Raw genomic sequence first — 13,651 nt, 5'->3', positions numbered from 1 at the left:
GCGGCGGTTCTCGTGATAACTTGATGACGCGTTCGTGAGCATTCCTCCCTAACTCCCTCGCGCGCGCGGCTCCTCATGGGAGTTGTAGGCTGCCACAGGATGAGAGCGCGATCGATAAGGGGTGCTTGCAGAGCAACCACAAAGTTTTCCGTCCCACAGAGGACGAGTCAGAAACAGTCCTAAGGTCAGAATGAGGCCACCTCTTTAAGGACTCTTTTATAGTGACGTCCGGGAGGGGTCCTAGAGGCACGGACTACACATCCCAGAAGGCTGTGCGCAGTATAGCATTCCCCCCTCACCACTCTCCCGTCCTCCTCCTAAGCCTCTCCACGCACACACAGACATCCCCGCCCGCCCCTACGTGGGGCGCGGTGCACTGTGGGATTGAGGACCTCAAGATGGACAGTCGAGATGTTGCAGGTAACAGCCTCCTTCTTCGTTCCCCTCCGCGAGGCTCCGCTTCCCTCTAGAGGCGCAGCGTAGGCCGGCCCAGCCCGCGGAGCCTCCGGCCTTGCCACCGCGTCGCTGGAGCTGGGAGCTCGGAGTCCTCCCTCGGGGAGCCCTCCACCCCCAAGCCCCGGGTCGGCGGGGGCGGGTCGAAGCCGGCCGGGGGCGGCCCTGGGGGCGGCGGCGGCGAGGCCTGCTGTGGCCGCTCTTAGCCCCGCACCCTCCCAGGCCTCGTGTCCGGCGCCTCGGGGCCCGGCGGGGCAGCCTCTGCACCTGGAGCTTGTCAGGAAATCCTGCCCCGCTAACCTGACTAGCGGCGGGCCTGCCGGGGCTCCGGCGAGTCCAGCTGGAAGCGGCCACCGGTGTCAGCTCCTGCGGGAAGCTTTTCCGAGTTCTATTGTAAATAGTGCTCGCTCCTCTTCTCCTTTTTACCCTCCCCCTCCCTAACTCATCCCGTGTTTACCTGTCTCTCTACTTGTGGTGTTCTCCCTGTCCCCAGAAGAGAGTAACCTCCTAGAAGGCCGGAGCGCCTGGTACAAGAGTGCTGTTTAAATCATTTGTTGGATTGGATTGAATTGAATCTTGCCCTGCCCCCTGCCCAAAGAGAGGGAACTGACTTGTCTAAAGTCATGTAGCCGTGGAAGAGCAAGGTGGTTTTCTGCCATCGTGATGTAGTGGGAAGAGCACTGGAATTTGGAATCAGAAAGCTTGTGTTTCTTCCAAATATTGGCTCTAATACTTCCTGTATTTGTGACCAAAGGCATTCCAGTACTATCGCTACTTTTTAGCTTCAATTTCTTAATCTGTGAAATGGGAATATGTACCTCCTGTCAAGGTTGTTGTGAGGCAAATACTTTGACACTTTTTAGTTGTGTGATTATGGGCTAGTCACTTAACTTTTCCAACATCTATAGTAAATATTATAAACAGTTGTTGAGAGGCCCAAACATGATAACGTATGATGAGTATTTTGTAAACTTTAGAGTGCCACACAAATGTCAGCTGTGGTTGTGATTTGTAAACTTTGTTGCACTATGTAAATGTGAGCTGCTAATACTATTTCTGTGCCAAGCAGGAAAGGAGATCCTCTCTCCTCCAACACAGGTACAAGTATCTAAAAGGCAGCAAAAGAGATGGTCACAGGTTCCAGTTCCCTTGTTAGTAGAGCCCTTTGAGGGGTAGTTCAACTCAAACTACTTGGAGATAATTATTTTCCAAACTAATGCTCTTCTACACAGTACTTCAGCATGCGTAATTCATTCCACTAATAGTACAGATTGTATCATATCTACCTTTTCTCAAACTGTGTGATTGTTTATATACTCCCACATATTTTGAATAGGAAAATCTATTCAGTGTGTTGTAGGTCTTTTTTGAAGTCTTTGTAAATGTGTTTTATTTTGGTGATCAGTGCCTAAGGTTTACATTTTTGTAGTGTTGAATGTTCACAAAGTTTTTTAACTTACAACACCCAGCTGAGATAGGAAATGTTAATGTCCCCCACTTTATAGAGAAAATTGAAGCTTTAAAGATTTGTGACTTGCCCATGGTCAATAACTGAGTTAATGTATTGGAGTCATGAATCATCTTGGTTTGGAGGCAATGGGTGCAATGGAAAGAGTATTGGATTTGGATTCAGGAGATGTGAGTTTTTTAAAACAAGTTCTGCTGCTTACTTGTGACCTTGGGTAAGTCACTTAACCTCAAGAATCATTTGTAAAAATGAGAGTGGTTTGGCCTAAATAACCTCTAAGTTCCTTTCCAGCTCTGAAAATCCTTTGCTCTCAGGTGACTTTTAAATCTTCTCTCCACTCCTCTCCATTCCCCCCAAAATTTATTTCCTCAGTTCTTGTCCTTAGGCTAGACAATATGGGCCTGCTAAAAGTCTGAGTCTGTCAGTTGGGTCATCAGCCCAGAAGTGGAAGGAACAAAACACGGGACAGAATTTATTTATTTATTTAGCTTTTAAACTACTTGGAATGCCCTATAATGAGCCTGGAAAGGCAGGCTGAAGCTTGATTGTTAAAGACTTCAAATATCCAACAGAGACATTTGTATTGATTCTGTAAGGAAGAAGTGAGCTTGTTTTTCAGTCATTTGACTCTTCATGACCCCATTTGGGTATTTTCTTGGCAAAGATACTTGAGTGGTTTGCCATTTCCTTCTCCAGCTCATTTTACAAATTAGGAAACTGAGGCAAAGATTTCAGTGATTTGGCCAGGGTCACTCAGCTAATAAGAGTCTGAAGCCAGATTTGAACTTAGGAAAATGGATCTTCCTGACCAGGCACTGTATCTACTGTGCCACCTAGCTGCCCCAAGAAGTGAGCTATTGGAGCTTTTTAAACAGGTGACGTTGCTTTTAGGGATATCACTTTGCAGCTTTGTAGAGGAAGGATTGGAGGCTGTCTTGTTAGACATTGAGCTCCTCTTAGCTGATAATTTAAGTAAAAACAGTGATGGCTTGTGAGGTGTGGTGAATAAAATGCAATAAAGGCAAACTGATATGCATTTTCTCTGAGGAAGATAAGTTTATTAACGATGCTACTGTTAATAAACTTGGGCAGACTGGGCCCCTCAGTCAAGTCAGAGACATTCATGAGAAGAAAAAAGACCGTTTTTGTTGTCGCTATAGTTGGGCAGCTGTATCCAGTGTAGCTGGGGGCAAGCGGGTTGGCCTTCAGGTGTGGTTGATCACAACTCCTCACTGACAATAAAGAAATGTTAATTACTTTATGGGACTCAACTGCCTCTTATAATCTTGACTAGAAAATCAGAACCACTGAAATCATTCTGTTAGTTGTCCCCTTGGAGGAGATCAAACCACACCTAATTTCTCAGGGACCTTCAAGGACTGAAGAATTGTCTTTAGGAAGGGGGTCCAGCTAAAGCTGGGCGGTTGTTTATAGACAACAAACAAGTACCAGGTTAAACTAGTTAGAAAGCAAATAAATGTCCCAGGGTTTAGGAGTAATCACGTTATTCCCTTTCAGTCAGCCTCTAAGTGGGAGAGATCACACATTTGAGTTTAGGCAGGTGCTAACCATTATGAAAAATCAATATTACATAAAACCAATTACATTGTAGAATCAATGTAGTAGAGATCAGAGGAAATATTAATTTCTTGCCTTATGCAGGGATGAGGTATTATGGTATCATGGAAAGAGAGCTATATTTGGAGACAGGAGACGTGAGTTTAAAACCTGGCTTCTGTCACTGTTATTATCTGTGTGACCTTGGACAAGTCAGCTTCTCTTTCCTCAATTTTCTCACACTCCACTTTAAAATGAATGGTTTGGACTAGGTGACTTCCAAGGTCCTTTTTCATCTCCAAATCTGTGTTCCTATGTCTAATCTAGTTGGAGTAGGAGACTGGACTGGATGTCTTCTAAGCTTCATGATTGATTCCATCTCGTATTCTAGAAGTATATGCTTTCCTCAGTGAAAGTCTTAATTGTCCAAAGAGAAATGAAAAGACACATACTCCTTTTTTTCTTTGTAAGGGGAGGGGGCTGTAGTTGTGGAATACTGTTGATAATATCAGACTTTAAAAATGTGTTAGTTTTACTCAACTAGTTTTTTTTTCTCCCTCTTTTATATTCTTTGTTATAGGAAATGACTCTCAGGGAAAGAGTGAAGGATAGATTGGGAAATGTAAGTGGTGTTAAAACAAAAGATATCAATACAGTTTTCATTTTCAAAAAAGAAAATTTCTGTTAAAAATTTGGTGACTTTAAAAAAATGTTTCCAAAAGCAATCACTGTTTAGGGCAGTGGAAGTTTTTAACTTAAAAAGTAAATGTTGTGGGTCTCTTCCCTGGCCCTTAGCTCTTCAGTTTAGTAATCCAGAAAAGCAGAGTGCATAGAAAGAACAGTGTTACAGAGCCAGATGGGACAGGGAGTTGATTTTGAAGGTAACTATTTCTAAACTAGAGCTAGGAGTGCCTCTACTTTTAAAAAGGTTGTTTTAGTATAATAAAACTTCTTTGAAAAGCAATAAGATCTTGCATCCAGTGCCTCTTCTCAGTTACCTCTGAACAGCTCTTATTCAGTAGCTCTTCTCTTTCCATTTGTATTACTGTAATAATCAAACTTATCTTCTGTCTTCATTATATCTTTTCTTCAGTCAGTCTTTATGTATCATTCTGTTCATGACACTTTTTTTTTAACATAAAAACCTTCAATGGCTCTTTGCTCTTCATTGCTTAAAGAAATAAAGTATAAACTCATTTAAGGTGTTTCATAAGCTGACTCCAAGCTACTTTTCCAGCCTGATCTCATACTGCTTCCCTGTGTGTAGTTGCTGCTCATCCAAATTGACTGTTATCTGTTCCCAGTTCTCTTCTTGACCTCTGCAACCTCAGCTTTCCAATAGGGTCCCCTGGAAAGTAAGGAAGCTCCAACAAGTCTAAATTGTTAGTATAATCATTACATGTCATACTGATTGACACAGATATTATAGATAGGATTTTGGTCATTTCTGCATTCACCTCCATTTCCACAAGGGACAGTCTAAGGTGTAAGAAGACTGGTAAAGAGAGGAAAAAGTTACAGAGGATTTTCTATGCGATTTTTTCTTTCAGTCCATTCTTTTAAGGTGAAACTAAGGGATCCCTTCCTCCTCGATGTCTTCTTTGATTCTGTCCCTTCCTCAGCCTCTCCCGAGGCATTGTAGTGCAGTGGAAAGAACACTGTTGGATTTGGAGCTCAAGTTAACCTGGGGTTGAATACCAGTCATGTGACCCTGGTCAAGTCATGTAATGTCTTTGGCCCCCAGTTTGTTTGTTTGGGTTATGCTAGGAGATCTCTAAGGTCCTTTCTATCTTTGAATCCTTTGAAAGTGATTCTTCCCTCATCAAATTTTTACTAGCATTTTATTTGGTCCTTTCCTTTGTACTTTATTCTGTGTGTGGGGGGGAGTAGATGTCTTTTTATTAAATCAGAGAACTTAATACTGGAAGGGACTTTAGAAAACATCAAGTACAACTCTTTGTAAGCATTTCTGTGTGCTTTGTACCTATGATAGTGCTTTGCATGTGGCAAGCATTTAATTAATATTTGAAGTACAATCTGAAAGGACAAATATATTTGATAAATTGAATTTTGCTGAAGGGAAATGTCATATCCTTAACTTTCTGAAATCAGTGTCATGGAGGACACCTACAGTGCTCTATAGAATGTGTCTTGGAGCTATTATGAGAGGTAAATTATTGTTTTTACCTCTAGGTTTGATTCCTCTTTCACCTTCCCTGAACCTCCTTTTTTTTTGGTGGTAGTATCACCATTATTCTACATCTAGCCCAGAATCTTGGAATGAACTTTGACTTTCACCTCTTCCTTGATACCTATATTGTTTCAGTCACCAAATCCTGAAGATTTATTTTTTCCCGGTGTCTCTTGGCTCTACGTATCCCTTCCTTTTCTTTCTTCCTGCCACCACTCTAGTCCAGACCCTCATTATCTAGAAAAAGCTGTCTGTACTCATGCTTTCACCCCTCTTGAGTTTAAACCATTATCACTTAGAAAAAACTGTATTTACTTATACCTTCTCTTCCCCTCCTCTCACACCTCAATCTTTTGCAATTTAACTTTTTTATTGTTAATTTTTAAAATTAAATTTTTTTCAATCAGCAAAATTTTACCACCTTTCTCTCCCACCTCCCCTCCCAGTGAGATAGAAAAACAAAATACCTGTTACATAATTGTCAAGTTAAAAAAAAATTCCACATTAGCCATGTTAAAAAAAATGTTTTTTGTCTCATTCTGTACTCTGAGTGCTTCACCTCTCCATCTGGAGATGGGTAGCACGTTTTGTCATGAATCTTTTGGAATTGTTGATCACTACTCTGATCAGTTACTAAATCTTTCAGTTTTTTGTCTTTGCATTATTGTTGTCACTACATAAATTGTTCTCCTAGTTCTACTCATTTGACTCTGCATCAGTTCATACAAATCTTAGCAGGATTCCCTGAAACCATCCTCTTCATCGTTTCTTACCATGAAATAGATTGTATTCCAACACTTTTATATACCATAACTTGATCAGCTATTCCCCAGTTGGTGGATAGTATCATTTCTCCACTTTGTAATGTAAATAGTTAATCTTTGTTTAATCCCTTATCATTGTTCATTTATATTTACCTTTTTAAAGTTTCTCATGACTCTTGTGTTTGCACTTTGAAGTGCTCTGGACTTTCCATCGTGAGTACTTGGAAATCCTGTTTCATTAAAGGTACATTTTTGTCCTAGTAGGATTATGGTTTTGCTGGGTAAGTAATTCTTGACTGTAAGCCTGTGTCTATGACTTTATGCAATGACATATTGCAAACTCTCTACTTTTTTGTAGTGGTGGCTGCTAAATGTTGCTTGTGTGATCTTATTTATGGTTCCACAAGATTTTTAGTCTCTTCCCCCCCCCCCCCCATTATGGTATTCAGGTAGTCCAGTGATTCTTCGATTAGATCTCTTTGATCTGCTTTCCTGGTCAGTTGTTTTTGCTGTGAGATGCAGTGTTTTTTCAGTCTTTTGACTTTGAATATTTCTTATTGTCTTATGGTGTCATTGGCTTCAGTTTGGTTCATTCTAGTTTTCAGGGAGTTTTAGGGACCACTCAGGCTGGGGACCTGCAAGCTTTCAGTTCAGTCAGAGTTGTCTGATCTTTGTCATCCTGAACTGAGCTTTGTATGTTCCTGACCTGTGATTTGCCTTATGATATTTTGTCATTGTAATTTCACAGTATTCATAGTTGCTTGCTATTTTTTCCATTTATGTTGATGTCATTTTGCATTTTTCCCTAGTTCTCTTTACTTCATTTTGCATTGATGTTTTCCTTTGCTTCTATATTCATTATTATTCATTTATTACAACACAGTAATATATTCCATCACATTTTTATATCCCAGCTTGTTCAGCTGTTTATCATTTGATTGGTATCTACTTTGCTACTACAAAAAGTGCTTCTATAAATATTTTGGTGTCTATGAGGCCTTTCTTTTTATCATTGACTTCCTTGGGTATATGCCTAGCCGTGGAATCTCTGGGTCAGAGGTATTTACATTTCTGTTACTTTCTTGTCCAGATTCCAGACTGCCTTCCAAAGTGGTAGGTCTGATTCACAGCTTCACCAACAGCACATTAGTGTGCCTGTTTATCCATAGCCCCTCCAGCAGTCACTATATATGTCATTTGTCATCTTTGTTAATTTGCTGGGTATGAAATAAAACCTCAGAGTTTTTATTTGCATTTCTCTTATTAATGTTTTTGGCACATTCTTTCACATGTGGTTGTGCCTTGTTTGTGGTTCTTTTGAGTAATGCTTATTCACTTATTTAATTTTTAATTACCAAGTCTAGTGGTCTTTTCTCAGTTGTCATCCTTTAGTATCTGTCAGCATCTGACACTGTTGACCATCTTCTCCTCCTGGATATGCTATTCTCTTGGTTCTTCTCTGCTAGCTCTTCTTTATCATTCTTCTTAACTGTGGCTGTCCTCCAAGGCCCTGTTTGGGCCCTCTTCTCTCTCTACATTCTCACATGGTGACCTTAATAGTTTAATTATTATTTGTCTTGCTTATCTACATATCCAGTTCTAGTCTCTCACCTGAACTCCAGCTGCCTATTGGATTTTTTAAACTGAATGTCTCATAAGCATCTTAAGTTCAACATGTCAAGCAGAACTCATCAACCTACCCTTTTTACAAAACTTTCCAGTTACTGTCAAGGGCACCACCATCTTTCTAGGTTCACAACCTCAATGTCATTTTCAGCTCCTTTTGCTCGTTCTGCATATTCATTCATTTGCTAAATCTTGTCATTCTGCTTCCATAAAATGTCTGGCATTCATCTTCTACTATGCACCCACATATCTGTTGCCTGAATTCAGGCCCTCTTCATTTTTTGCCTGGGCTCTTGCAATAGTTCTACCTCCCTTAGGTCTTGAGACTCCTCAGAAGCCACCCTACACACAGCTGCCAAAGTGCTTTTCCTAAAGAGGAGGTCTCACCATGTTCTTCCTTTACTCAGTGAATTCCAGTGGCTCCCTTTTACCTTTGAGAAGAAATTTAAAGCTCTTCACAGTCTGGCTTCAGTTTACCTTACACATGACCCCTTTTCCTGCTTTCTGTGGTTCAGTAAAACCATCTTTCTTACTACTCAGATTCAATACTCCATTTCCTATCTCTTTACCTTTTCAGTGTCTGTTTCACTTGCTAGGAATGTACTCCCTTTTTACTCTCGTTTTCTAGAATTCCTCAACTCAAGTACTACCTTCTACATGAACCCTGTCCTAATTTCATCAGCTGCTAGTGGGGTACCCCTCCTTCCTGTTGAATTTTATGTGACTATCTATATATGTATGTGCTAGTTTCCTTTAATAGAATGTAAGCTTCTTGAAGGCAGAGACTAGTTTCATTTTTTGCCTTTGTAGTGATGGTGCCTGGCACAGGGCACTTAATAAGTGCTCATTGATTGGCATCAAAACCCTGCATGATATTCCGAACAGCCGTATCTGTGTACATGAATATGTGCTTCAGGCAAATTGGCCTATTCAGAGTTTCTCAGTTCATGCACATTCCTGCCCCTCTGAGTCTTTACTTATGCTGTTCTCTTTGCCTGGAATGTTCTCTGTTCTCTGCTTAGCTTATTCCATTCGATTCAACCAACATTTATTAAGCTAGGTAAGGTAAAGTTAGGCAAAAAGCACTTATTTAGTGCTTAGTATGTGTCAGCCACTGTACTAAATGCTAGGGATACAAATACAAGCAAAAAAAGAGATGGTTCCTACCCTTGAGGAGCTTACATTTAATGGGAAAAGACAGCACACAAAAGAGAGGAGTAGGTGGAAAATGAAGGTTGGCTGGCCTGGGACTTTCCACAAAATGGAAGCCTCAGGAAAAACTCACCAGTGAGAGGAAGGGACCAAGCTGGCAGAAGAATATTTCAGGGTAAGAAGGTCACAGAGGTTGTTGGATGTTTGGGGGCAGTGAGGGAAACTCTAGCATGAGACAGTAGCTGAGGTGTGGTTTTGATAGCTGGAAATTCAGAAGCAGAACTGGGAGGGGAAGCACTTACTATGTGCCAGGCACTGTACTGTGCACTGGAGATACAAAGACATAAATGATAATAGTTCTTGCCCTCAAAAAACTTACATTTTCCTTGGCGAGGGGAGACAAAAAAAGTAAATTAAAATAGATGATAGCTAATTACAAGGCCTGGCTCATATCCCATCAGTTTGGAGTCTTCTGGTCACTTAATTCTGCAGAGTCATCTTTCCTTGAACTTAATTATGCACTTACATACTGTAATGAAATGTGTGCTCTTCTCAGCCAGACTCATTGTAGATTGGAGACCATCTAGTCCAATCACCAATCGTGTTGCTTTCAGTGATTCCTTATGACCCACCTCAGACTCCTTAGCCTAGCATTTAAGATCTTCCATAGTCTGACAGCACCCTATTTCCAGTCTTCTATCATACTCTACCCTTCTTACTTTATGCTTCAGCCAGATTGTACTGGTTGCCATACTCCTTACCCGCCTTCCTGCCTTTGCTTTCGATTTGCCCCACTTCGCTGTACCTGGAATGCCCAACTTTCATCCCACTTCATCTGCTCTGATTTTTCACTTGTTCAGATCTTATCTATCCTTTGCCTTCCTTGAAGCCTTCCTTCTCTTTCATTAAGCCTTCCCCTGTCCTTGTTATTAATGCTTCTTCCCACCTGAAAATTCCCATAGCATATGATTTACCTCTGATGTACTGATCATGGATCACTTTACTTTATTATTTGTGTATGCATCGTATCTTCCTACTAGAGTATGAGCTTTATGAGGACAAGAGACTATCAGTTATTTTCATATCTTCCAGTGCCTAGCAGAATACCGTAAGATGTATAGTATAGGCATTGTTTGTTTAGATGATTTTCTAGCTAGATTGTAAACTCTTTTAGGAAGGAGCCTTGTTTTCTCCTTTTCATATCCTTGTTGCCTGTTTAAACTGCATAAGACTGTTGGATGATTTCTGATGGTCTTGTGTTTTGCCTCTGCAGGAAAAGCCAACAGGTGGTTTGGAATTGCACCACCTAAATCTGGGAAGATGAACATGAATATTCTTCATCAAGAGGAACTGATTGCTCAGAAGAAGCGGGAAATTGAGGCCAAAATGGAGCAACAAGCCAAACAGAGTCACGTGGCCACTCCCCAGCCCCCACCACCCAGGGAGTGAGTATATCCTTGAGAGCTTTTATGTTCACAATATGTCAGGATTGTTGTCTGCCAGACAAGGTCTTAATTAGTAATCAGATTCATTCAGCAAATGTTTATTAAGCACTGGCTGTATGGAAATTCTGTGCACAAAATACAAAGAAAGGAAACAGAGCCTGGTCTCTCTGGTCTTGCAGAGCCTACAGCCTAATAGAGAGGAAAAATATTTCACAGTCAACTGTGATACAAGGAATAGGGCAAAGGAAAGGACCAGGGAAAGTGAGGAATTTGAGGAAGGCAAGAAAGCTTGAATGGGGTGGGGGGAGTATTGGAGAAAGTTTAATGGAGGAAGTGGTCATGTGAATTGGGCCCTGATTTCCTTTGAAACTTAGCTCAAGCACTACCTTTGATGTGAAGCTGATAGTGCTAACCCCAAGCTACCTTATATTAGTTTTTTTTATATTATGTATATGTAATATTTATACATAGAAGTGCATGTTGTCTCCTCTCTCCTTCCCCTCCTTAGAGTGCAAGCTACATGAGGGCACGAACTGTTTTACTTTTAGCTTTCTTCCCAGTACTTAGCACAGTTCCTGGAACATAATAAGCACTTAATAAATGCTTATTGACTGATTAAATAGAGACTTCATCAAACAGCTAAGGGAAGAGTCGTTCCAGGCACACACAAAAATAGTACAAGCAGAGGAACAAATAATAGTCCAAATTAGCTACAATGTATAGTATATACTATAGACTGTAAGGCATGGGGGTGGGACATTACAAGATATGTCTGGATGTCTGGAAAGATATTTCTCAATGATTTCAGCTCTGATTGGTCAAAACAGGCAAATCATAATGAAAGATCTAACTCAAAAAGATGAGGCCTGGTCTTAGCTAGCCAGAAATATTGATGAAGAGTGTGTATGTGTGTTTCTTTTGATCATATTACTGGACCAAACTCATCTTCTAAAAAAAAAAAAAAAATTACATCAGATTGAAACTTGATATTCGATTTAATCACCATCAGTAGACCCAAAGCTTCACAATTTCGATGTGCCAAGCAAGAGTTTGCTTACAGTAGCAAGAGTATCCCACTAAAGAGCATCAAGAGTAGATTACAGTGTGATTGATAGTAAGTTGGCAAAGTAGTGGATTTATAGTTTGATGAAAAAGAGTGTGATCCTTAGGATCAGCAAGAGGTAGGTTTAAATCCAGCTGTTTGATCATGGACAAATCATATAACTTCTCACTGCTCCTGGCAGCTAAGACCAAATGTCACAGACAAGTTACTGATCTGCATTGGTAGGAGGAGTTTCCACACTAGGTTCTGTATGCTAATTAAATCACAGGTCTAGACAAAAAACAATTAGATTTATTAAGCGTTTGTTTCTGATAAGAAAACAGTAACTTCTTTACAATTGCCTCTCTACTTTTCCAATTCCAATGGCAATTTACATCTAGAGTAGGTGTCAGTGGCCAATAACCATTCTTAGCTCCTTTGCCCATACAAAAACAGGTGGTACCAGCTGACTCCTCAATGAGAAGCAAATTGATGGTACCAGGTAGTTGGCAAATAATTGAAATTTTGTTTTGTTTTTTTGCTAGGCAGTCGGGTTAAGTAACTTGGCCAGAGTTACACAGTTAGTTAGTGTCAAATATCTGAGGCTGGATTTGAACTCAGGCCCTCCAGACTTCAGAGCTGGTGCTCTATCCACTGTACCACCTAGCTGCCCCAATAATTGAAATTTTTAAAGATTATTTGACAAATATTTTTCTTTCAGTTAAGCCTAGCTTATATCTAGGTGGTTATGAATATAAATAGCCCCTTCTAAACCCACTTTGTGAAGGGAGAGGTAAGCTGGTGTGGTATAGGGAAAAGGGCACTGAATTAGAATGAGAAGACCTGAGTTCAAGGCCCAGTTCTTCCACTAAACAGCTGTAGGAGCCCTGTTGATGTTTCTTCAGCTTTCTAAACCTCAGTTGTTTTGTTTGTAAAATGAAGGGGCTTGATTGAAATGATCTTTCAGTTCCTTCTAGCTCAAAGGCTCTTATTCTAGGATTACCCATTAGCTCTTAACATTCTGTGGTCCCAGATCTCTTCCAGTGTTCACATTCTGTGTTCGCCTTGGTTCCTTCAAACTACAGAATGCTCTGGATCTTAAAGTTTTGTTTCACATTCGGTAAAAGCACTGAGGGAGTCCCATACCTGTTAGGAGCAGTTAAGCAAAGTGATTGTCACTGAGCTAAATGGAATCCATTTTTGGCATTGACAGGATGAAAATTGTTATCATTCCCTCTAGCATTTTACTTTCACTACTTCCCACCCCAAAACCTCAATTATCAAGGTTTGTCTATCCATCCCCCTCGGCATCTCAGAGCGTGGTATCATGGATAGGGTCCTGTACTTGTAGTTTATGTACTTGGGTTCATGTCCTACCTCGGGTGCCTTCTAGCTGGGTATCCTAGATCAGTCCCTTCATCTCTCAGTTCCTCTGTTTCTTCTTCTGTAAAAGGCAGGAATTTAACTCTATGGCTTCTTAGGCCTCTTCTAGCTCTAAATCTGTGTTTATCAATTTCTGCTCCCACTGCAACCATCCTAATTCAGGCCATCATTTCTTCCTGCCTAGACTATGCAATAGTCTCTAAATTTGTGTGCCTCTCCTTCCTGAACCATCTTCCACATCACTGTTAAAGTAATAGCACTTTGATAAAATATGACTAAGCTAATACTGATACCTCTTTTGTCATTGAAAGGCTTTCACAATCTGGCTGTAGTCTGTCTAACCAGGCTGATCATACATTACTTCTCACATATTCAAAACTCCAGCCAAACTGACCTCCTTGCTATGCAGTATATTTCATTTTCCTGATCCTTGCCTTTATGATAGGCTGCCCCCCATGCTCTGGGTGCTGCCTTTCTTTACCTCTGCCTCTTGGAAGCCCTGGCTCCCTGGAAAGCTCCATTGAAGTGTCACTCCTTCCTGGTTCCCCCCGTTGTTAGTGCCTCTCCCCC

General features: G+C 40.8%; 1 protein-coding gene across 1 annotated transcript in view; it reads left to right on the top strand.

Annotated features, from left to right (window-relative positions):
- Positions 1-203: 203 nt before the first annotated feature.
- Positions 204-13,651, top strand: part of SUGP1 (SURP and G-patch domain containing 1) — a 47,569-nt gene continuing 34,121 nt past the window's right edge. The window contains exons 1-2 of the mRNA XM_027850816.1: positions 204-420; positions 10,485-10,656. Of these exons, the coding sequence (XP_027706617.1) occupies positions 399-420; positions 10,485-10,656 (194 nt within the window). The 5' untranslated portion in view covers positions 204-398. The remainder of the gene's footprint in view (positions 421-10,484; positions 10,657-13,651) is intronic.

Source organism: Vombatus ursinus, unplaced genomic scaffold, assembly GCF_900497805.2.
Source record: "Vombatus ursinus unplaced genomic scaffold, bare-nosed wombat genome assembly UNPS02009173.1, whole genome shotgun sequence".
NCBI lineage: Eukaryota > Metazoa > Chordata > Mammalia > Diprotodontia > Vombatidae > Vombatus > Vombatus ursinus.
Note: the sequence above shows the minus strand (reverse complement) of the source record. Positions and strands in the feature narration are given on the sequence as shown.